Raw genomic sequence first — 25,424 nt, 5'->3', positions numbered from 1 at the left:
TAGCCCAGCTTGTTCCTACCTCCTGCTGCCTCTTCCTCCTTTTCACAGGACCTTGATTGTATAGAAACACTACAGACAAAAACCACAAACAACAAAAGGTTTGCTCATGCCCCCAGTGGAGGTCATGAGCATGCTACCATGGAGAAACAGAAAAAGCATCAAAGGATGGTCTGGATTATTTATAAGCAACGATTAATTAATGGGAGGTTTGATACTTTAGCAACTTACTTTGGGCAAATTTGTATTTGCAAATTGTTCGTTTCAGACATGGAAGAGGACCAGAGCAACTGTAGCCTGGTGCTAATTTTAAAAATGAATCAAACCTTTCTTTGCCCCGTCCAAAAACGACAAACTTGTAGTTCAGAGGCTTTCAATAGTATCTGCTCCAATCTGACACTCCAAGGTTAGAAAATCACAAAAAGGTTGTGTTATACACAGCAACAGGAGCTTTTTCCAACAATTTTTTCAATTATTGCATTGTGTACTCTCCAAGAAAAGTAACTTGTCTTGGCTTTGGGAGGAACAACTTTAAAAAGAGAGGCAGAATGAACTAATTCAGTTCAAATACACACCTCTCCCTCACAGATCAACTTGAAAACTGCAGTTCACTGTTACTACATTTATATCCACTGGGCAGCTATGACCTGTAGTTCAGAAAAACCTGCATCACATGACGACTTGGCCATGATGCAACATACACCTAACTCAATTCCCAGCCCAAGTAAACCCTTCAGAAATCCCTCCTGCCTCTTCCCGCTTCAGATCACACTCAGAAATGCTTCCAATGCTCAAACTCCAAGCCTTTCCTCCCCCTTTAACCCTTGCAATTTAAATACCTGCTTCAGAATTAGCAATGAGCCTTGTTTCATGGCAGGACAGCTCAGGTTAGCTCTCGCAAGAATACATAACAATTGCTAGCTGATTGATTCACCTCTCCTACATTCTTGCAGCAAACAGAGAGGGGTAATGCCTTTTGAGATTGCACGGTAGGTTTTGCTTTAATCCAATCTAACAATCCCTCTGTTTCTTTCGGCATCTATCAGTGTATCCCTCTTGCTTTATGAGTATTTCTGCTCCCATCTACCGATCCCTCTCTACTACTTGCTTACTAGAGCGACTTCCTCCTAGCTGTCTCCCTATGATCATGTCCTAACCTCTCCTCCTTCCTTCCCCTGGCTTTATGGAACCCAAGGTGCTTCCCTGTTCAGGTTGGGGCCCCAGCCGCGGCATGTGTCTCCCATCAGTGGCTGAGCTCGAATTAATGCAGACGCTGTATTGGAAGCAGAGGGAACTAACCGTAGCGCTCCCTGCAAACTTTCCCAGCCCCCGGAAACCCTCGCCCCCCGGCGAGTCAATTTCAGAGCCGCGCATGGTCGGGTGTGTGTGTCCCTCCCCCCGTGCCCCCAGCCCAGCCCGACCTCCCCCAGCCCCGGTGCCAGCGCTGCTCACCTCGCGGGCCAGGGGATTGGCCGAGCGGGCTCGGCATCAGCAGCGCGGAGGGGTCGCTCCCACCTCCCCACCCCAGCCCGCATCCCGGGGCACCAGGAGAGCGGCTGCAGCAGGGGGAACCTGGAGCCCCAGCCAGCGGGCGCCGCTAGCCAGGCTGCAGCATCCCCGAGCCGGCGCGCGGCTCCGCAGCTCCCCGCGGGTCTCGGTGCAGCAGGATCCCCCCGATGGCCGGCCGCCTGGCGTGCTGGCTGCTGCTCTGGGCGCTGGGGCAGGGGGGCTGCCACACGCTCCCCGCGGAGGAGGAAAGTGCCAGCCGCAAGCCCAGCCCCCCCGCGGCTCCCCTGGCCATCGCCTCCCGCAGCAGGGACCCCCCGGGGGGCTCTTCGCCTTCCCCGGCGCTGGGCAGCCTCGCTCAGGACGCGGTAGCTGTCCACATGCTTAAACTCTACGAGAAGTACAGCCGGGAAGGCAGCCGGCCTAGGGACGGCAACACGGTGCGCAGCTTCAAAGCCAGGCTGGGTAAGCCCTCGCGGAGCTCCGCGCGGGGGGTGGGGGTCAGAGGCACTGCGGGGGTGGGGGGCCCCGGGGTCGTGGGCACAGCTCCCGTCCTCTGGTGCAGGCTTGCTGCAGGCGGACTCCTGCGAACCTGTCCCTAGCTGTGCGGAGTGTCGGTGACAGAGGTGGAAGGTTTCCTTGCCTAGATGAGCAATGCTGGATGCTTCCCTGCTAACACCTCCGCTGCCCGTTCCCTTTGCTCTGGGAGCCACGTCCAGTCTCCATGCGTGCCCAGAAGCCGACAGAGGACGCATTTGTTTACCAAAAAAACCACTGTCCGCCTTTTTTAAAGCAGCCCTTGGCGTGGCAGAAAACTATCAGCCAGGAGAAGCGATTTTCCAAAGGGCCTCCCGCTAGTTCTGAGAGGTCTCCTCGCTCCTAAGATAATTAAAAAGTCCCCAACTACGATGACAACTGTGCAAACTTCATCGATTTTTTTTGCATCCAAACTAGTCTTTCAAAGAATTCCAGAAGCCTCTTAGAAACAGCGCCACCTATGGGACCTTCTAAAACTTCTCTCTCTCCATGTATTGTGGTACCTAGTATTAGCTTTAAAAAGACTAGAATGGGTGGGGGAATCTGTCTTCCTTTGCTGCCTTACATCAATGGGAGACCTGCTGCATCCAAAACACTTTATTCTGAAATGCGTTTGTTAAATCAGTCTAGGAAACTGCCCATCACGTAACTGAAGAAAAGCGATGTTCAATATTTAGACTGAGGCTTATTTGGCACGTTGTTAAATAAACCAAAAAAACAATACAGCATTGGCATTAGTGCCTGGGCCAATGGCATCTTTGGGAAACCCTTTTCAGCACAGGGTTAAGATATTGTTTAGACGAATTAGAAAAGATTAGCAAAATAAAAAAAATCCTCCCTTTTGGAATTCCAATACATGTATTATTTTTCTCACTTCAAAAGAGGCTTTTATTTTAGTATCAGAGGGGTAGCCATGTTAGTCTGGATCTGTAAAAAGCAACAGAGGGTTCTGTGGCACCTTTAAGACTAACAGATGTATTGGAGCATAAGCTTTCGTGGGTGAATGCCCACTTTGTTAGTGCATTCAGGATGTTTTAGATAAGCATATTAAACACTTGAATCAGTGTCAGGATTGCAGAGGTTTTTAAAAACACTTGCATTCTGTGAAGTGCAACGCAGTATGTAATATTTTATAGTAAGCAGTTATTAGTAAGTCATTGCTATAACAATGCACGTTAACTTTTCAGTATTGTAAGTATATGTAAAATGTAGTTTAAAATGGACAACATTTTCTGCATGGAGTTGATGCTCAGCTGAATGCATGTAAGGTTAATGTGCACATCTAGAGTTTTATTAAAAATCCCAGACATTTGGAAGGGAGCAAACCCTCCTGTATCAGAGCATTAGCCAACCACTTAATGATGGGGGCTAGGAAGAAACTTCCCCAATGGCAGATGATTGCCTATCGTACTACTACAGCATTTCTTGCACTTTCCAGTGAAGCAGTTAATACTGGCTACTGCCTGAGACAGGGTCCTGGACCACTGGTCTGATCTGGTAAACCAGTTCCTTCTTTCCTATGATGTAATCTTACTAATACTCTGGTTAATCTGTTTTAAAAGTAACTTGAATAGACTTGGGCGGCTGAGTTTATTTTAAAACATACACACATGCCATTTATTGAAATGTAATAGTACTTAGCATTTAAGTAGCAGCATTTCTTACCCACAGTCTCACAGATCAACATAACTTCACAAAGGCGGGTATTTTGATATCCATTTTATTGATAGCCCAATTGAGGCACAGAGCATTGGAAGTAACTTGCCCAAACTCACACACTGAGTAAAATGCAAAGCCAGGTCTGAAACCAGAGTTCTGACTCCCAACCTAGTGTATTCTCTATTAGATCTCCTTTCTTTCTTCAGCAGCCTGAAAGAGGAAAGCCCCTCCACCAGGCCCCTTGTGGCCAAATTATTAAGGAAATAACATTCTTTTCTCATTATTGTCCTTGGTAATTTACAAAATATGGATCACCATTTTCTGAGATTAACTACTGTATAAGAATGTCCAAGACCAGCATGGGAGAAATGATCTGATTTTTCCTTCCTTTCCTTCATGATATCCTAGAGTTCTTGGGTGAGGGGGGAATTTGGGGGACAGGGAAACATCACTTTCTTTTAGCAACATACATGAAATTTCTGTACAGATAACACCTATGGCAACCCTTTATTGTGACAGGCAAAACAATGTGGCAGCTATAAAATCTGTTCGTTTCCCTCTTCCAGTGATAGCTCTAGGTTTAAAAAAAAATAGTTGGGTACATCCTTCCTAAGATTCCCATGGTCCTCTGTAACATAAAGCTGTTTGCATTAGGATATATCATATTACATATTTAAAAGACAGTTGGATCAAGCACGCTGAAGTTAAGAAATGCCAGAATTAGGGTTGCCCATGCAATCTTAATTTGTCCCCTGGTACATATGCATTATGAGACTATCTTTAATGACAAGATCACATACTAATGTTTTCCTCCACAGGATCCCTGTCCCATTCAGTGCATAACATGGATGGTGCTCACTGACTGACTAGTGATTCAATATTTCTCATCTTCCTCATTCAAATGTAGCCCTGTGCCCTATTTGCTACACACCATCTAAACTTTGCACTGAAAACCAAGTTAACTTCCTTGTGGGCTCATCCGTAGTGCTCCTTGCTGTAATAAGAGTGCTGCAAAGAGTAATGGCATTACCTCACAGGGGTTTCGGACAATAGGGAGGTACCAACCCTATTTTACAAATGGGGACATGAGGCAAACATATTAAGGCCCAAATTGGCAAAAGTATCCGCTGACTTTGGGCTCCCAATCTGAGACTCCCCAGGCTTGATTTTTGTTTCCAAGCACTCAGAATTCCATATGTTCAAAGCACAGTGCCAATCTGCTCCAGTTGCAGTCGTGAGTGCTCAGCAGTTCTGCAAATCTGGCCCCAGATGTTTCACACTGGGCATCCAGAAAGCCGGATGCACAATTTATGACCCCTTGTGACTCACTGAGAATCACCTACACTTTTGCGGCAGACAGAATTCAGTTCTCCTGGGTGGAAATCAAGTGTGTCTAAACCACGAGACCATCCTTTCTGTTCATGTTGCATTACATGCTTCCCAACTTCGTGAACAAACAAAGCAGTGCTCCAACAGACACCAGCCTCCTTTGCTATACAACCCTGACTCATTCCCTGAGCACCTCCATCTTATGCACTAATGAGACAGGGGTCATGCAGATGTGGGGAAAGCAATGCAATCATGTACTTAAAGATTGCATCATAATGCACACACACAAGAGAGCCTAATAAAGGCTGCACAGGCAACTTGGTCTCCTGCCACTTTGCACACCTGGCTCTTCCAGCGTCCCATTCCATTTTGTGGAAAACATCAAAATTTTGATTTTTTGTTCTGAATTGGAACAAAACCAAATTTTGAAATGTTGAAATCCTCCCCAAAATGCAGCCTAGCTCTAGTCTGAAGTCATTCAACTGCTTTGGAGCCCCCTAGTGGACTGTCTGCTGAACAGCCAGGCTCCTTCATTTGGACCATGGACCGCTATATTGCTAAACCAAGGACTCTGAGTCATCACGGAGAAATACTTATTTTCCACGCTTTCCTGAGTGGAGCAGTGGCCACGCCTGGTGTCCAGCAGATTATGGAAGTGCTAAGAGGCTGTTTCTGCTCATGGTTGGTGGTCTGGGAAAGCTTGTTGAGATGTCCAGCCCCACTTTCCCAGTCTCCAGAGGCTTGGATAAGCTGGGGCTAACCAAATCAAACCTGAACGCTGACCCTTTGGAGGGCTGCCCATCACTAGACTCCCCCTTGTGATTGTGTGATTAGACTTAACCCTTGAGACTAGAGCTGGCTGAAAATTTTCCAATGGGAAAACTGTTCTGTCGCAAAATGCTGATTCAATAGTGTGACGCTTTCTTGGGGTGCCCAGGAGTATGAGTCACCTTGTAAACACCCCCGCCTCCCCTCCTTTAGGAGAGAGACTTGCTGATGATCACCTGGGTGTCAGCTCCCTGACAGCATCAGTCTGTTAGCCACCCAAACAATTTCCCCAGGGCTCTGGCAGCCCTTACTTTGCTTTGCAGATTAACGGTAAGTGCACCCCAACTGCTTTGTCCTCTTGGATCATTCCCCTGAAGTCTCCCACCCTTCTGGACACTCTCAGAAATTACCAGCTAAACTGTCCCCAGCTTGTCTGGTTCAATTGAGGATCAGCTCCAATATCACATCACAGCACTGAGCTCTATTTACGGGTAATCATAAGTTTATTATCAAAAGCTAAGGCTTAAGAGAAAGTGAATGAGCACAGTGGTGGAAAGAGGAATGTTTACATATCAAACGAAAAGTATAATATACTCCCTAGTGTCTAAACTGAACTGGAACGGGCTAAACCTTTGTCTAAAGTAGTTTCTCTCACCTAAAGCAATCTCCCAGTGTCTCCAACCAAAATGGATGGGGTCCCCCTTTCACAAATGCAGAAAGCACTGTCCTTGCTTCCTCAGCGAAGGATGAGGGGGTGTCTTTTTGCCTTCCCCTTACATTCCCCAAAGTCATTGTTTTGTCCCCGGAGTCAGGATGACCCCATGGTAATTCCCTGGTGAGCTGTTTCCATGTTGCCTTCACATCTTCATGTTGACATTGTATGCAAAGGGGCTTCTGTTGTGTTGACTTACAATGCTTATTTACTTTACATGTGAACCAAGGCAGGGGAATGAATATATATCCTTTGTCTGGTCAAAACCTGTTCGTCAACCCCGCTTTGACTCAGACTTTAAAACCTGCTTTCCAGACTATATACATGACTCCTTAAATAGCCTCAGTACATCCATCTCTCAGTGATTATGAGGCTCAATAGGACACAAGCTTTTACTAGATACCTCACTTGACCTTCTTTGTATAAATACTATAAAAGCAATGTGTTGGGTGTAGTGAGTTCATGAGGCCTGTCAGGAGCTACTGTTACAGAATGGTGAACCCTTTTGCCAGGTGGCATTTTGATAGATTCTTAGGGGCACAGACGGAATTGAAATGTTCTGTGGGAATGTGTCAATTCTGTCAACAGATTCAAGAGAAAACAGCCAATCTGATTTCCAGCCTGGCAGATGGGTGGGGTAGGCAGGCTAGCTGGCTGCAAGTATGTCACCTGGTAAGCCAACACCAAAGTGGATTGTCCCATGTCATTGGATCGTCCCATTTCAATGGAAATTCCAAAATGTCAGTGTCTTATTCTGCCTTGAAATGAAGTGTCACCATTGTGGAATTTCCAGCTAAATGGAAATTCCTTTTCCAGTCATCTCTGCTTGAAGCACTGTAGCCTTTGGACTTCTTTAAGGCACTGGGCTGAAACTTGGAAGGTCCAGGTTCGGTTCCTGGCTCTGCCACAGATTTCCTGTGTAACCTTAAGCAAGTCATTTAGCTTCTCCATGTCTCCACCCCCCTTCTATACAATAGGGCTAATAATTCTTCCTTGGTCTCTTTCAACTGTAAGTTCTTTGGGGCAGAGATTGTCTCTTACCGTGTATGCACCACACCCACCACAATGGAGCTCTGATGTTGGTTTGGGCATCCAGATGCTACTGCTGATTAGATACCTATATTGAAGTGTGAAGAACAGTGGAGACGCTTCGGCTAGCTAACATCAACAATATCAGTTGAAGGCCTGTTTTTCAGCCAGGCCAACTGATGTCAAGGTAGATGTCAATATGATAAGGGTGCCAATGAACCACTACTTCACAGACTATTGTAAGGCTGATGATGGCATTTTTAGGGGATGCCATGTGTTCTTGGAGCAAGTAAACAGTTGGTTTAGCAGGTAAAAGTATTCAGTTTGCTGTACATAGCACCAGAGACATTAGATGGAAATAAACCGATTAGGGAGTTTACTCCATCAACCCTATCCCAAGACATATGGCATTATACCCTACAAGACATTCTCCAGTGTAATGCCCACTCTTAAATGTCTCCCAGGAGGACAGAGTGGAAGCTGGATTGCTTGAGGCTATTCCATAGCCTAACGGATCTAATGATTAACAACCAGCCAAAGTTTTCCTGTGCTTGCTTTCATCCTGCTACTTTTATTTATACTGCCCTAGATCATCCTAATTCTTGCCCTCCTTGGCGCGCTACATTCTGTTGTCAGCTGTGTCCTTGGTTTCCATTGTCTTCAGTGGGAACCCTATGCTATGGGAATCCAAGAACAGACTTTCCCTGTGGTGTTTACACCTTTCAGATCCATGCAGCTCTTGAAAATGTAAATGCTTTACACCTAGGGCTATGGATAAACTAGAAGGGAAGCTACCACTCTTCTGAGCCTGGAATGCTGTTACAGCTGTGTCACAAAAATAAAAACACCAAGATTTTGTTTTGATATATAATAGATTGAGGGCAGTCTGCTGATTCTGGTGCTGTTTCTAAACAGCCCTCTAAAACTTGAATAATCTGTACCTTATGGGACAACTCAGGGGATGGTGTAAATAGCTACTTGCTTCATGAAACAACGGCACACTGTACAAGAGCTAATTACACGGGCATTTTGCATGCAGAATGAAATGCTTAGAGCTTAAGAGTCAGGTTTGAATCCTAAGGATCAAATCCTGCGCAATAGGAGTCTTGCCACTGACTACAGTAGGACCAGAACCTGGACCTATATGCAAAAGCAAAGTAGACTTCCCCCCATGCATTAAACTAGATCCCCAAATGCTGCATAAAAGGGAGGAAGCATGGTCTACTGGTTAAAGTATAGGATTAGAAGTCCCACTGTGCCATAGATTTGCTGGGTGACCTCAGACAAGCTTTATAGGTGAAAATCTTCAAAGGTTAGGGATTTACATCGATTTTAGGTTCCTAAATGTAGAAGTAAGCTCATTTACAGACATGATGAGTTCCCACTGCCCCAGGTGAAGACAAAAGGAGCTGTGGGTACTCAGCACCTCTGAAAATCAAACACCCAACTTTGAAAACATTGGTCTTAAATAGGGAAATAGAAATGAGAGAATGTATTTGTAAAATAGGGAAACATGCTAACCTGACTTATAGGAATATTAGTCTTAGGTCCTATTTAAAGTACCCTGGGAACCTCAGATGTGTTTTCTGTTGTCAATTGCCCTCCCAAAACAGACAGCAATATTCCACATCTTCCTTAATCTCCTATCTGATTATTCCCTGGAAATAGTCATATTAATTACCAGTTGATTTGCATTCTTACAAGAAGGCCTAGATGAAGGTGTCTCTTCCATTCTGTACTGCAACTGGTGGCTCTTTGGATCAGCTGGTCCCCCTGGGACTCAAATCCAGAACCTTGCACATGTAAAGCAGACATAAGCACTATCCTAATGGCACCTTACTCACTGATGGTGAGTTCCCTTGGGAATCAGCAGCTGATGTTCCCCACGGACCATAACTGCTAAGATGGGGCAGAAGGGGAAAGATACCTTCAGAAAATAACTGGGTCTCAGGTAACTTCAATAGGAAATGAACTGGCAGCCAGCACTGTGATCAGCATGGCCGGCTTAAAAGTCTAGCAGCTTCATTTCACACTAGCTAAAGCTGTTAAGGGGCCTTTACCTCCCAAATCCATTTCACCTGGGTGTCTTGCTACTACTTGGCCACTGCAGAAGGATGTCCAACATCTCTTCAGCCTCAGTTGTGTGCTTGATTGGTGTGATTATGAATTAGTTTCTGGTGGGGAAGAATTAGCAGAGCCCTGATTTCATGTCCATATCCCTAGTAGTTGGGGGGGTGGAGAAAGGGAGTGATGGGGAGAAGGGATATGAAACTATATTGCACTGAAGTTCTGTGTGTGCATGCACCAACGACTAGCAAAGCATTTTGTAAACATTTGCAGCAGAGTCTAGCAGATATGGAATTGGACTGTGAATACAACCTGGCTACTAGTCTCAGCTCTTGAGCTACTGTGTGACTGTGACCAACTCACTTCCCTTCTCTCTGCCTCTATTCTCCCCTCTGCCAAACAGGAGTAGTTTTACCAATCACTTGTGTAAAGTGCCTTCTGATCAGTGAATAAGAAGAGCTACAAAGAGCTAAGTATTAAGTCCTGGGAAGTAGGTAAGCACTACTCTCTATTACAGAGATTGGGAAGCTGAGGCAAGGAAAATAAGTGACTTAGGATACGTCTACACTACAAGTTAGGAGTGTGATTCCCCAGCCCACATACACATACTTGCGGTAGCCCAGTGAGAGCTAGCATGTGTATAAATAGTGTAGCTGGGGAAACATGGCTTAGTCATGTTGAGTACAAACCTGCCTGAATCCTGTGTCGGAGTAGAACCCATATCTCCTGATTCCCAGTCTTATGCTCTGGGTCAGTAGATTAATTTCTCTGCAGAAGTGGGAGCATGGGGGGAGGGAGGGAGGAGTTAAACCTCCACATCCTTATACCCCTAGGACTGAGTGTTCTGGGGTTACACACCTCCGATCTGTTGTCATTGGCCTCTTTCCCCCTTGCATCTCTCACCTCTGACTCCCTCTCGCTGCCTTGGCCCTCCTCTGCAAAGAAGCTGAAGGCAGGCCTCTCCCGCAATGAATCTGGTAGCCTTGTGCTGCTGCCCCACCTGTTGTGGCTGCCACAGCTCTGCCCCCACGGAGCTGTACACGCATTCCTGAGGTGGGCTCTATTTGGTTCCTGTTGGGAACTGGCATTGGGGTGAGGGGGAAGCAGACAGGCAAATGCGTTGTCTGGTAAGGGGAGGCAGAGCTGCTAGAACTCACATAGGGCAAAAATCCCGGCTAGCTCCACTTCCCAGCCTCCCTCCCTGTTGGCTTGACTCTCTGGTGGCTTCTCCTTAATGCCACATAACTGGTGATCCTCTAAAGTACACATGGCCTAAGAACTACCCAGCTAGTTGCCATGGGCAAGCCCCAAAGCTTGGAACTGGCTCCCAATCTAAAGATCCCCAAATCTCACAGGGGCTGATTCTGGCCCATCTCCAGTTAGAAGCCTCTCTATTGCCTCAGTCTCACAGCTCCGTGGGACTTTCCTCGCCCGAGACAAATAGTCCCTTCTTCCCTGCTCAGGGTGCCCAGAGCAGAGGGAAGAGTATCTGAAGAGACTGGAGCCTCTCACCTAGCAGAAGCAGTGGAGACAAAGCCAGGGATGGCTGAGGGGAGTCAGTGGGAACCAGAGGGCCTCAAGGCCAGACTTGGGGAGGGACCAGAAGAGCATGAGGAAGGTCAAAGGAAGGGATGGGAGAGCCTGAAGCAGCCACCCCATCTTGTCTCTGCTTTGCACTTCCCCTTCCTTGTGCCCCATCCTGTTAGTCTGCCCTGTCCCCACTATATTAATACCGAGCTCTACTTAGCACTCTTCACCCATAGATCTCAAAGCACTTTGCAAAGCAGAGCAGCATTCTTATCCTCATTTTACAGCTGGTTAAACTGAGGCACAGAGAAATAAAGTGACTTGTGCATGGTCACCCAGCAGGGCAGTGGCAGAGCTAGGAGTAGAACCCAGGTCACCTGAGTCCCAGGCCACTGCTCTGTCTGCTATGCCAGTGGTTCTCAAACTTATTTGATCATGCCCCTCTTCTTTGTGTCTGTAGTAGCTTGTGCCCTGTACAAGAGTTTGCTGGGGCTCGACCCTCTCCGGGGTGGCGGGGAGCCACACCGGCTCACTACACACCGGTGAGCTTGGGAAATTCGTCTGGGGGATCCAGGACCATGGGTTCGTCAAGGCAGGGATTGATCGGCAGGCCCGGTGGCTCCTGTGGATAGCGGGCGCAGGGCAGGCCCGGCCAGTCCTGGCGGCCGCCTTGGGCCGCGGGGTCTTCCCAGTCACAAGCTAGGCTGGAGACGTCTGGTCGCTCTGGCGGATGGGGCCTGACTAAGCTGTGAGGGCAAGCTTTTATACTTCTGGGTCGCCGCCTGACCCTCTGAGGGGCGGGCTCAGAGCTCCCTAGCTCTGCCCACTCCGGCCTCCGGATGGGCTCTTCCCCCTCCGGGGGGGCGGAGAGCCACATCACCTCACTACATGCCCCCATTGGTTGGCCAGCCCGCAGCCACCGTTCTCTGTTCGCCCAGCTTTGAAGGCAGAGTGCTTCGGCTGCTAGCTGGGCACCCAGCTCTGGTATGGCATTGGAACCCTGACTTCTCTGCTGCTGCTGACGGCAGCACTGCCTTCAGACCTGAGTGCCCGGCCAGCAGCCGCTGCTCTCCAGATGCCCAGCTCTGAATGTGCACAGTAAATATTTTTCATAATTCTTTTTGCATCACCTCCAGAATACATTCCATGTTTGAGAACCTCTGCACTATGCCACTTTGCAGCCATCAGTCAGGTTGGTTCCTCCTTCTCCGTACTAGCTGGGCACTCATAAAGGGTGCATCATGAGCACAGGAAACACCGTCTCCCTGCTCTCAGTGCCAGAATCAGAGTCCCTGATGACTGAGAGGAACCTGCCTGGCTCCAGCACAATGCACAAGGGGAGGGGTAACTGTCATGGGGCTGCTTTGTCCCAGCCTATGGGAAGATGGTGACACAGCAGCAGAACGACCCCTGTATGTGTGTATGTTCGCTGAAAGCAAATCCTTGGGTGCTGGCTTCCTGAGCTCTAGGCTTGTTGGATGTTGAGGCTGTTCCGTCTCCCAGGATGGGAGAGAGGGCCTGTGGGAGGGATGTAGGAAAGAGAGTGAAGTAGGGAAGGAATGGGAATGAGGAGGAGCAGAAGGAAATGGGAGGAAGGCTGGTCTTTTGGTTAAGGCAGTGGGCCAGAGTACAAAAGGTCTGGATTCAGTTCCCGTCTTTGCCGCACACTCCCTGTGTGACCTTGGGCAAGTCACTTAATTTCCCTATGCCTCTGTTCCCCATCTGTATAGCAGGGATGATCATCTTTCTTTTGGCTGCCTAGACTATAAACTCTTTGGGAGCAGGGAGTCCTGTGTGTTTACACAGAGCCTAGCACACTGGGGCACTGACCTTGTTGGGGTCTCTAGGTGCTTTGAGTCTCCTTTCACTGAGCTTGGTTTTAAGCTGGTCTAACTCCATTGAGCCCAGTCACTCTTGGCCTATAGTGAGGTACATGAGAAGAGCATTGGGTCTGTAAGCCCAACTATTTAGTGACACTTGGCATTCATGGTTAATTATATATTGTCCCCTGAGTGTTGATCTGTTGGTCTCTCTTCACTTTCTTGCAGACCTATTGGACCAGAAGCCCCTGTACTGCTTCAATCTGACGTCCATGCAGGACTCAGAGTTGATCCTCACTGCCACATTCCACTTTTACTCGGACAAGCGCCCCCGGCACCGGGAAGTGTTCTGCAAACGCTCCAAGAACTCGTCCTGCCGCCTCCTCCACTTGCCCCAGATCCCACGGCTCAGCCTCATTTTCCGAAGCATTCTCCAGAACTCCGCCTATGGGCTGGTGAAAGGCAATGTCACAGTGTTCCTCCACAGGCGAGGGGCTTGGCAGATGAAGGACATCTCCCACATCATAAAGGAATCTAAACGGGATGGTGAGCTCATCCTCTGTGTGGAGCTTGACTCTGGAGAGAAATACCAGGGCTTCCCCGAACAGCAAACCAATCACTTACCGTACATACTGGTTTATGCTAATGACCTGGCCATATCAGAACCCAACAGTGTGGCCGTGACTCTACAGCGATATGACCCGTTCCCTTCCAGCGATGGGGATCCCAGCCTATCCCCCAATGCTTCCACAGACACCCGGGTCAGGAGGGACATATTTCTTTCCAGCTCTATCCAGAACAACGAGCTGCCGGAGGTGGAATATAACAACAACAAATACAACAAACATGACATATGGGAAAGTGCCTACAAGTCCCTAAAACCCAAAACCTCACGCAAGGACCGGAGGAGGAAAGGTCAAGAAAACACAGAGGTGCTCTCAAAATCTCAGATGCTAAATTTTGATGAGAAAACCATGAAGAAAGCCAGACGAAAACAATGGAACGAGCCCAGGATTTGCTCTAGAAGATACATGAAAGTGGACTTTGCCGACATTGGCTGGAATGAATGGATCATATCTCCCAAGTCATTCGATGCATATTACTGTGCTGGGGCTTGCGAGTTTCCAATGCCCAAGGTAGTATGAGTCTCTACTGCTGATGCACTTGTCTTTATTTGCAATATGTTGATTTAAGATTACTTAGTCCATCCAACTGCTCCTGCTACTGTGGGATTTTCCCCTTCTTCACAATGCTCAAGGGCTCTGTCCAATCTAGTTTAATGCAAATAACTAGCTCTTAAATGGTGCTTTTCATCCACAGATCTCAAAGCCCTTTTAAAAAGAGGTCAGTATCACTATATCCATTTTACAGTTGGGGAAACTAAGGCACAGAGAGGTGATGTGACTTGCCCAAGGTCATCCAGCTGGCTAGTGGCGAAGCCAGGAAACAAACCCAGGTCTTTTGAGTTCCAGTCCAGTGCTCTGTCCTCTATAGGGTTTCCACCAAATTATTTCGGAGCCTATTCTGAAGCCTAACAGATATTGCCATTAAGAAATTTTTCTTAATATGGATCTTCAACTTACACTTCACCCCAATATTTCTAGTTTTATGACCTCAAACCACAGAACACAGGCATACACAATGGATTAAACTATTATCACATGCACCAAATCTTCAGCTTGCTTTTGGATGGGAGGGAAGATTCTACATTAATGGGGCCCAACAATACATCATACAATAGTGTTACTGCTGTGTTTTGAATCCCTTCTATAGAACTAGATGAAACTTATTAATAAAGTTCCAAGCTGAAGTCCTGTGGGAGCTTTGCCTTCTAGATTTGACCCCAGATGTACATTATGGTTATTATGATTTCCTGCTTTTCTTCGCTGCTAGAACCTGCATATGTGAAAGCAATCTTATATCTAACTCCTCATTCAGCACTACCACACAAATGAGTTTTCTACACTCACTGGAGATGTCCTTCTACATTCAAATGTGTAGATATCATCTGTGTCCTCAACAGGGCACCATAAGAAATAGCAGAAAATACTAGAAAGGATAATCTATGGAGTTTTTGTAAGATATGGAGATAATTAATTTTGTAGAGACTTGGATTTTTAAACAACACACTTTCAAAGCAGGGCACAACTTATACAACTTCAGAAACCTGACAAATGTATATTTGTTGGGGGAAGAGTCCACATGGTTTTTGTAAAGGGAAATCATGCCTCCCCAATCCAATAGTATTCTTTGAGGGGGTCAACAAGCATGAGGACAAGGGCGATCCAGTGGATATAGTGTACTTAGATTTTCAGAATGCCTTTGACAAGGTCCTTCACCAAAGGCTCTTAAGCAAAGTAAGCTGTCGTGGGATAAGAGGGAAGGTCATCTCCTGGATCAGTAATTGGTTAAAAGATAGGAAACAAAGGATAGGAATAAATGGCCAGTTTTCAGAATGGAGAGTGGTAAATAGTGGTGTCCCCCAGGGTTCTGTACTAGGAGCAATCCTATTCAATATATTTATAAGTGATCTGGAAAAAGGGGTAAACAGCAAGGTGGCAAAATTTGCAGATGATACAAAACTACTCAAGATAGTTAAGTCCAAAACAGACTGCAAAGAGTTACAAAGGGATCTCACAAAACTGGGTGACTGGGCAACAAAATGGCAGATGAAATTCAATGTGGATAAATGCAAAGTAATGCACATTGGAAAACATAGTCCCAACTATACTTATAAAATGATGGGGTCTAAATTAACTGTTACCACTCAAGAAAGAGATCTTAGAGTCATTGTGGATAGTTCTTTGAAAACATCCACTCAGCGGCAGTCAAAAAAGTGAACAGAATGTTGAGAATCATTAGGAAAGGGATAGATAATAAGACAAGAAATATCATATTGCCTCTATATAAATCCACTGTACGCCAACATACTAAATATTGCATGCAGATCTGGTCACCCCATCTCAAAAAGATATATTAGAATTGGAAAAGGTACAGAAAAGGGAAACAAAAATCATGACTGGTGTGGAGAAAATACATAAGAAAGTGTTATTTACTCCTTCTCATAACACAAGAACTAGAGGTCACCAAATGAAATGAATAGGCAGCAGGTTTAAAACAAACAAAAGGAAGTATTTCTTCACACAACACACAGTCAACCTGTGGAACTCCTTGCCAGAGGATGTTGTGAAGGCCAAGACTATAACAGGGTTCAAAAAGGAACTAGATAAGTTCATGGAGGATAGGTCCATCAGTGGCTATTAGACAAGATGAACAGGGATGGTGTCCTTAGACTGTGTTTGCCAGAAGCTGGGAATGGTCAACATGGGTTAGATCACTTAATGATTATCTTTTCTGTTCATTCCCCTTGAAGCACCTGGCATTGGCCACTCTTGGGAATACAGGATACTGGGTTAAATGGACCATTGGTCTGACTCAGTATGACCATTCTTATGTTCTTACATAGAAAATGCATGTGTACATGCAAACTGCTCAGATGAGCAGTAAAGCATAATGCATATACCGAGGACTTTTGAATAGCAAGGTTGTAATACCTCTGTATTTGGCGACCACTACTGCAATACTGTGTTTGGTTCAGGTGTCAACAGTTCAACAAGGATGTTGATACACTGAGAGGGTTCAGAGAAGAGCCACAAGAATAATTAAAGGATTGGAAAACCTGCCTTACAGTGAGAGACTGAAGGAGATCAATCTACTTAGTTTACAAAGAGATGGTTAAGGGGTGACTTAGTCACAGACTATAAGTACCTTTATGAGGAACAAAAATTTGATGATAAAGGGCTCTTCAATCCAGCAAACAAACAAGATCCAAAGGCTAGACAAATTCATACTAGAACTAAGGCACAATATTTTAACCGTGAGGGTAATTAACCATTGGGAAAAAAATTACCAAGAGTTGTGGTGAATTCTCCATCACTGGCAATTTTAAAATCAAGATTAGATATTTTTTCTGAAAAGATCTGCTCTAGTTCGAATAGGAATTAATTGAGGGAAGTCCTATGGCCGGCGTTATGCAGTGGGTCAGACTAAATGATCACAGTGGACCCTTCTGGCCTTAGCCTATGAATTACCCAACGTGCACACAAATAACGGATAATGCTTTACGTCAGAGAATCTCCAAAAACTGAAATAGGTGTCATCCCTTTTTACAGATGGGAAAACTGAGGCACAGAGGTCACCCAAGGCCACTTGTGAAGTCTGTGGCATAGAATCCACATCAGACTCCCAATCCTGTGCTTCAGCCATAAGCCCCTTTGCTCCAACAAATCTGGGTTCTTGTGAACAAATTGATTATGTCAGTTTTTCTGTGTTAAACCTGCTGTTCCACACTGCACGGGGCCAAAAGTGAGTGAAGAATTCTTAGTCGGAATACAAAAAAATCTTAAATCTGAAATATATCATAAATAGGCTAAGTTGTTTCTAAGGTAAGGAACAGCAAACTATAGACGTAGGTCTCTCTAAGTATTCAGGTGTCAAAACGAATCCAGTTTTCATGCTATCACTACTTGGCCTTCAGCAGTATTAGGCATGTAGATGCATCTGAGCCACAGAGTTGAAATTCTGATAGATGCAGCTCCAAAATCTGTGTGGGTTCAGATCTGTGGTTTTGGTTTGGGCCTGTCTCTTGTTATGTCCCACTGTTCTGGAAAGTCTGCTTGCTGGCTGCTCACAACTTGTATTTCAGAGAAAATAAATATAATACTGAGATATAAAGCCAAATTTTCTGTCGTTGATAAGTTTGAGCACCCACAATCTGAGCACAGAGAAGGGAAACTAAATTCTTGGATACAGTCTTCAGCTATCCACTTCCAAGCAGGCAAACTACTTAATCTCTAGGAGGTGGGTGGGGGGAGGAAATACTATTTGCAAGGTCAAATACAAATGTTGGGACATGTAAAAATGTGGTCACTCAAAACGAGTGGTCAAGAATGTGGGCATGTGATTTTGGATGTCATAAAAGTTAGAGGTCAGGTTCAGGCTGCTCTGAAAACTTGTCCTAGACCAGCCAACACGGGAATGGGAGATTGATAAGCTGTAACTAAAGAACAAAGTGCTCTCTTTGCGGGATACAGTGCTGGAGCCATGCGATACATCTGGGATGCTGAGCATTGACAAATCAGGAGAGAAGTGTTTTCCTTTCTGCTGGGATCTTAATAAGAAACTGACTAGAGAGTGAAGTCCTCAATCTATGTCCAAAACACAGGTATCAGCACTGCATGCTGACACACCTTGCCCAAGTGCCTCTCCCCTGGCCCAGAGAGGCTACCTGTGAGGTAAGGGATAAGTCCCGTTTCCATGGCCTGTCAATCACTAGCCTGGCTGCTGGGATTGCCAAACAAGTGCCAGTTCTGATGGTGGCCAGTTTTGATAGTGTGGACGCCTGTCTGCTAGGAATTGAGTCCCACTAACCAGTTCACTTAGAGAAATGTTGGTCTGGAAGGGACCTTGAGAGGCCGTCTAGTCCAGCCCCCTGTGTGGAGACAGAACAAAGTAAACCTAGATCATCCCAGAGAGATGTTTGTCCAGCCTGTTCTTAAAAATTTCCAGTGACGGGGATTCCACAACCTCCCTTGGAAGCCAATTTCAGAGTTTGACTATCCTTAGAGTTAGAAGGTTTTTCCTAATATCAAACCTAAATCTCCCTTGCTGCAGATTAAGCCCATTACTTCTCATCCTAACTTCAGTGGACCTGGAGAATGACTGATCACCAGCCTCTTTATAACAGCCCTTAAGATATCTGAAGACTATCAGGTCCCCCCTCATTTTTTTCTCAAGACTAAACATGCCCAGTTTTTTTAATCTTTCCTCAGAGCTCAGGTTTCCTAAAGCTTTTATCATTTTTGTCACTGTCCTCTGGACTCTTTCCATTTTCTCCACATCTTTTCTAATATGGTGCACCAGAACTGGACAGAATACTCCAGCTGAGGCCCCAATGATGCCAAGTAGAACAAGACAATTAGCTCCCATGTCTTACATATGACACTCTTTTTAATACACCCCAGAATTATATTAGCCTTTTTCTTAAGGGCATCACGTTGTTGACTCATATTTAATTTATGATTCACTATAACCTCCCTGATCCTTTTCAACAGTACTACCACCTACCCAGTTATTCCCCATTTTTTAGTTGTGCATTTGATTTTCCTTCCTAAGTGAAGTACTTTGCATTTGTCTTTATTGAATTTCATCGTGTCCAATTCAGACTAATTCTCCAATTTGTCAAGGTCATTTTGAATTCTGATCCTGTCCTCCAAAGTGCTTGCAGCCACTCCCAGCTTGGTGTCATCTGCAAATTTTATAAGCATCCTCTCCACTCCATTATCCAAGTCATTAATGAAAATATTAAATAGTACCCTGACCCAGGTCTGAACCCTGAAGGACCCCACTAGATATACCCACCCAGTGTGACAATAAACAATTTATATTGAGTATAGTCTTTCAACCAGTTGTGCACTCACTTTATAATAAATTCATCTAGACTACATTTCCCTAGTTTGCTTATGAGAATGTCATGTGGGACTGTGTCAAAAGCCTTACTAAAACAAAGATATATCACAGCTACTGCTTCCCACCTATCCTATCCACTAGGCCAGTAATCCTGTCAAAGAAGGAAATTAGGTTGGTTTGTCATGATTTGTTCTTGACAAATCCATGCAGACTATTCCTCATAACCCTATTATTCTCCAGGTGTTTCAACTTGATTGCTTAATAATTTGTTCCAGTATCTTTTCCGGTATCAGAAATTTAGGCTGATTGATCAGTAATTCCAAGGGTTCTTTTTGTTCCACTTTTAAAAGATAGATACTATGTTTACCCGTCTCCTGTCCTCTGGGACCTCCCCCATCCTTCATGAGTTCTCGGAGGTAATTGCTAACGGTTCTGAGATTTCTTCAGCTAGTTCCTTAAGTACCCTAGGATGAATTTCATCTGGCCCTTCCAATTTGAATACATTGAACTTATCTAAATAGTCTTTAACCTTTTCTTTTCCTGTTTTGGCTTGTGTTCCTTTACTCTTGTGGTAAATATTAATTGTGTTGAGTATCTGGTCGCCATTGACCTTTTTAGTGAAGACTGAAGAAAAATAGGCATTAAATACCTCAGCCTTCTTGATGTTATCAGTTATGAGCACTCCTTCCCTACTAAGGAAAGCAGTGGTTCTTAGCCAGGGGAATGTGTATCCCTGGGGGATGCAGAGGTCTTCCAGGGGGTACATCAACTCATCTAGATATTTGCCTAGTTTTACAACAGGTGAAATGAAAAGCACTAGCAAAGTCAGTATAATCTAAAATTTCATACGACTTGTTTATACTGCTCTAAATATTATACACTAAAATATAAGTACAATATTTATATTCCAATTGATTGATTTTATATTTATATGGTAAAAATGAGAAAGTCAGCACTTTTTCAATAACAGTGTTCTGTGATACTCTTGTATTTTTATGTCTGATTTTGTAAGCAAGTAGTTTTAAATGAGGTGGAACTTGGGGGGTAAGCAAGACAAAGACTCCTGAAAGGGGTACAGTAGTCTGGATAAATTGAGAGCCACCGAAGCAGAGGACCTACACTTTTTGTCTTTCTCTTGCTCCCAATGTGTTTAAAGAACTCTCCTTACTGCCTTTTATGTCCATTGCTAGGTGTAACTCATTTTCTGCCTTAGCCTTTCTGATTTTTTCCCTGTGTTCTTGTGCTATTCCTTTGCACTCCTTGGTAATTTGTCCATGTTTCTACTTCTTGTAGGATTTCTTTTTGATTTTCAGGTCATTAAAAAGCTTCTGATGGAGCCATAATTGCTTTTTATTATTCTTCCTATCTTTCCCTCACATCAGGGTAGTTTGCAGTTGTGCCTTTAATGTCTTCTTAAGAAACTGCCAGCATTTCTTCTTTTTCCCTGTGATTTTCTTCCCATGGGACCTCACCAACCAGTTCTCTGAATTTGTTAAAGTCTGCTTTTTTTGAAGTCCCTTGTCCTTATTTTGCTGCTCTCACTCCTTCCTTTCCTTAGAAGAAGTCATAGATGTAATGCATGATCACTTTCACCCAAAATGCCTTTCACCTTCAGACAGACCTGCTGACAGCAACTCCGGCCTCTGGGCAGAACAATCAATGGGCCCCCACGCATGCACAAGCTGCGCCCGCATGGACATGGGCCGCCTGACATTTGGGCGGTGCTGCGCCTGCGCTGGCTGGTGCCTCGCGAGCTGCCAGCTGTGCTGCTGGTGCCCAGTGAGCTGCTGGCTGCGCTGATGGGTGTGCTCTTCTGGCATGGCCAGGGCTTTCACATGCCCACCTGGTAGGGTTGCCAACTGTCTAATTTCGCAAACCCAAAGACCTTTGCCCTGTCCCCTGCCCCATCCCTTCCCTGAGACCATACCCCGTCCCGCCCCTTCTCTGAGGCCCCGCCCCCTGCTCATTCCATCCCCCCTCCCTCCATCACTCATTCTCCCCCACCCTCACTCACTTTCATCAGGCTGGGGCAGGGAGTTGGGGTGCAGGAGGGGGTATGGGGTGCAGGCTCTGGGAGGGAGTTTGGGTGCGGGAGGGGGTATGGGGTGCGGGCTCTGGGAAGGAGTTTGGATGTGGGAAGGAGTGCGGGGTTGGGCTTTGGGAGGGAGTTTGGGTGCGGGAGGGAGTGCGGGGTTGGGCTTTGGGAGGGAGTTTGGATGCGGGAAGGGGTGCAGGATGAAGGCTTTGGAAGGGAGTTTGGGTGTGGGAGGGGGTGCGGGCCCTGGGAGGGAGTTTGGGTTCAAGAGGGGGTGTGGGGTGCGGGCTCTGGGAAGGAGTTTGGATGTGGGAAGGAGTGCGGGGTTGGGCTTTGGGAGGGAGTTTGGGTGCAGGAGGGAGTGCGGGTTGGGCTCTGGGAGGGAGTTTGGGTGCGGGAGGGGTATGGGGTGAAGGCTCTGGGAGGGAGTTTGGGTGTGGGAGGGGGTGCGAGCTCTGGGAGGCAGTTTGGGTGCAGGAAGGGATCCGAGTCCTGGGAGAGAGTTTGGGTGCGGGAGAGGGTGTGGGTTTTAGACTGGGGCAGGGGGTTGGGGTGCAGGAGGTGGCCAGGGGGTCAGTGATTATCTCAGGCGGTTACCAAAAGTGACCGGCACACACCTTTGGCAACGGGTCCTAGGCGGGGGGGCCAGGGGGTCTCCGTGCTCTGCTGCCCACAGACACCACCCCCGCAGCTCCCATTGGCCGCAGTTCCCAGCCAATGGGAGCTGCGGAGATGGTGCTCGAGACGGGGGCAGCGCGTGGCGACCCCCTCCCCAGGGGCCACAGGGACATGCCGTCTGCTTCCAGGAGCGGTGCGGAGCGAGGGCAGGCAAGAAGTTGTCCCCAGTGCATTCCAAGAACTTACTAGAAATTTTGTGTTTTGCCATAATACTTTTCCAACAGATGTCTGGGTAGTTAAAGTCCCCAATTACTATCAGGTCTTGTGTTTTGAGTATTTCTGTTATTTGTTCTAAAAAAGCCACATCCACCTCATCTTTCTGATTTGGTGGGCTATCGTAGACCCCTATCATGATATCACCTCTATTTCCCCCCCTTTTATCTTTACCCAGAGACTATCAACTGATTTTCCTCTCACCTCCTTCTAGACCTCAGCACAAGTGAATATATTCTTGAAGTATAATATGCAACAAACATCTCCTTTTTTATCCCACCTGCACCAGCTGTAGCCCTCTATACCAGTATTCCAGTCATGAGACTTATCCGACACAACTGGAACCCTTCCTCATTCTGGCAAGCAACCTCTCAGTAGGACTACTCACATAAGTGTTCACCATCATCAGTGAGAATTTCACAAATGAGCCTCATGACTTTTAATCACTACTGGATTCTACTACACTTACTAATGGGGAGCAGCTCTGTAGCCACTTACCAACTCCTGAGACATCCAGTTCCCGCCAGAGAGGCATAGTTAATGTCAGGGAGGACATATTGCTAACAATCTCCAGGACCGTACACTTGTCAATATCAACTACCTAGATCTTCTGGTGATGTAAATCATCAGCATTGACTTCAGTGGAACTATGCTGACTTACACCAGCTGTGGATCTGGCTCTGTGTCTATGAGCATCTATCTAGCATTGAGTCATTGTGGAAAAATCAGTGCTGTAGTGCAAGAGTATGAACACAAAGAGCCGTGTTTTAAGCAGCAACTCGAGAATTGTGTGTGTGTGTGTTTCCCTGTGTAGGGCTCTCACTTCCATCAGAGTCCTGCAGGTCCTAGATTCTCTCTTTGTTGTGTTGGGAAATATTGAAGATGAATCCGATACCTCTGGAGAAGTCCTTTTGGAGTCTCCTCTAGGTAGGATCTAGGAGTTTCTGCCAAGTTTCACATGTCTGGATGCTTTTGATCCACACTTTGTTCCCTGGTCTCCATTCAGGTAGTGCTTTTATTATGTGTTGAACACTGATGTTTTGTTACTGCTGAATTTTTATTTCAGTGTCCCATTTTCAAATTTCCTTCAGGTCAGGCCACTTAGGTTTAAGCTTGATCAGTGCCACAGGTAGAGGCATCCTCAGTCATCTTCCCAGCAGAACTTCTGCTGGAGATAGTCCGGATATAAGTGATGGTTGACCGAAATGCCAAGAGTGCTTTATATGGGTCCACTGATTTTGCAGAAGTCTTTTGAAACTCTGCACTGCTCTCTCCTCCTCCCTGTTGCTCTGGGTTATTGTGGACTACTAGTATGTTGTTCAAAGTCCTGTGAAAATGCTAGGAATGTTTCAGAGGTAAATTGAGGTCCATTATCTATTATGAGGCCTTCAGGAACTCCATGCTAGCTAATATTGACTTTCATTTCTGGATGACCTGTGCTGATGGAGTCTGTGAAACGACAGCCGAGTCAATATATCTGGAGAAGTAATAAATTATAATAATGTATGTGTGTCCTTTCCAGAAAAATGAATCTGTGACTACCTGCTGCCAAGGCTGGTCAGGTAGCTTTGTAGAGAGGAATGGTTCTAGCGATTGTTTTATTTGTTTTGTTTTTCTTGTTTCATAACTTGCAGCCCTCTACTAAGGTCTGAATTTGCCTACTCAGACCAGGCCTCCATATGAATTGTTGTGCTCATGGCCCACATATGTTTATACCTTGGTGTCCCTTATGGATTTTGAAGACCACCTCTTTCTGAAGTACCATAGGGATAAGAATGTGCTGTCCTTTCAGAAGCAGGCAATCAGCCATGTGAAGGTTGTTTTGTTCCTGCCAATACGGTAATAGGTCTGTTGGGAGTTGCCTCCTTCCACCCCACCCTCTTTGGCAGAACTGAGTCAGTTTCTGGCCAGTCTCTTCCTTAGTTGTTCATCTCTAATTTGCTGAAGCCAGCTAGCAGATGCTGAAATTGCTGCCAGAACTAGATCAATGTAGACTTTGACATCTTTCTCTAAAGCCTTTTCTTCTTCCATTGGTGGCTGCTCAACTGGGGCTCTAGATAGAAATTTCTGTCCCATCTCCAGTTTTCCAAATGTAAGCGGGGGAATGGTCCCGCTATTGTGAGGAACTTTCCTGGCTTCTGCACTACCCCGGTGAAGTGGGCTAGCGAAAGGATCTGAGTCCTCGCTCCCACTTCCTTTACCCAGAGGCCTCCCTGTCCTTGAGGACTCCCCTTCCACTCTCCTGTCTGGCAGAGTCCTCGTAAACCCCGACAAGGCTGGGCCCAGGATTCCTGGGGGGCTCGACCCCCAACCCTGCTGTGGTCACCCAAGACAGGGGCTAGGGTGTCCCCACTCCGGGGTACTCTCTCTGCACTGGACACCTTCCTGACCCACTGATCATTTCATACAAATTAAAGCAAATACGAGTTGTTTAATTAACAATTAATTTAAAAAAAAAGAATAAGGAAAAATGGGAAAGGTTAAAGGAAAACACATCACCCCGCTCTGTGGCAGGGAACATCACAAACAGTGTCTCTGGAACATCAGGGCAGTTCACAGTCTGTTCCTTGTAGGTCCCAGGCTCCTTCTCAGGCCCTGGCTGTGCTGCAGAGACGCTGCGGATTGGACACTTGTTCTGGTGGTGGCCACATGCTCTCAGGCTCTAGGCGGCAGAACCCTTCTTCCCAGCATCGCCCCTGCTCTGTCAGGGTTACGATCCCCCTCAAGTCTGGCCTGCAGGGCCTCTTGGCTGAGGCGTCTCCCTGTGCAGGGCCCGCTGCCCAGGATCCCCCTCACTCTCCCCAGCTGCTCACCGCACCCAGCTCTGGACTGCTCCAACCCCTGCCCCAGCTCCAGCTCCACACTGCCTCAGCACGGCTGCTGCTGCTGCTCTGCCTCCAGCTCCCTGGGCTGCTTCTCTGGCCCCTCTGGCTCTGGTTGCTACAGCTCTGCTCCCAGGACAGGTCTGCTCTTCAGGCTGCTTCTGTGACCATATTTCAACACTGAAAAAAGAGGACACTCCACGGGGGCCTGGCCCTGCCCCAACTCCGCCCCTTCCCCACCCTCGGCCCCGCCCCAA

At 46.4% G+C, this 25,424-nt stretch overlaps 1 protein-coding gene across 1 annotated transcript in view; it reads left to right on the top strand.

Moving 5' to 3' along the window:
* The first annotated feature begins 1,288 nt into the window (after positions 1-1,288).
* Positions 1,289-25,424, top strand: part of GDF10 (growth differentiation factor 10) — a 31,177-nt gene continuing 7,041 nt past the window's right edge. The window contains exons 1-2 of the mRNA XM_005307311.5: positions 1,289-1,968; positions 13,180-14,087. Coding sequence (XP_005307368.1) covers positions 1,674-1,968; positions 13,180-14,087 — 1,203 coding nt within the window. The 5' untranslated portion in view covers positions 1,289-1,673. The remainder of the gene's footprint in view (positions 1,969-13,179; positions 14,088-25,424) is intronic.

This window comes from Chrysemys picta, chromosome 7 (genome assembly GCF_011386835.1).
Source record: "Chrysemys picta bellii isolate R12L10 chromosome 7, ASM1138683v2, whole genome shotgun sequence".
Lineage (NCBI taxonomy): Eukaryota > Metazoa > Chordata > Testudines > Emydidae > Chrysemys > Chrysemys picta.
This window is presented reverse-complemented; position numbering and strand designations above follow the sequence as displayed.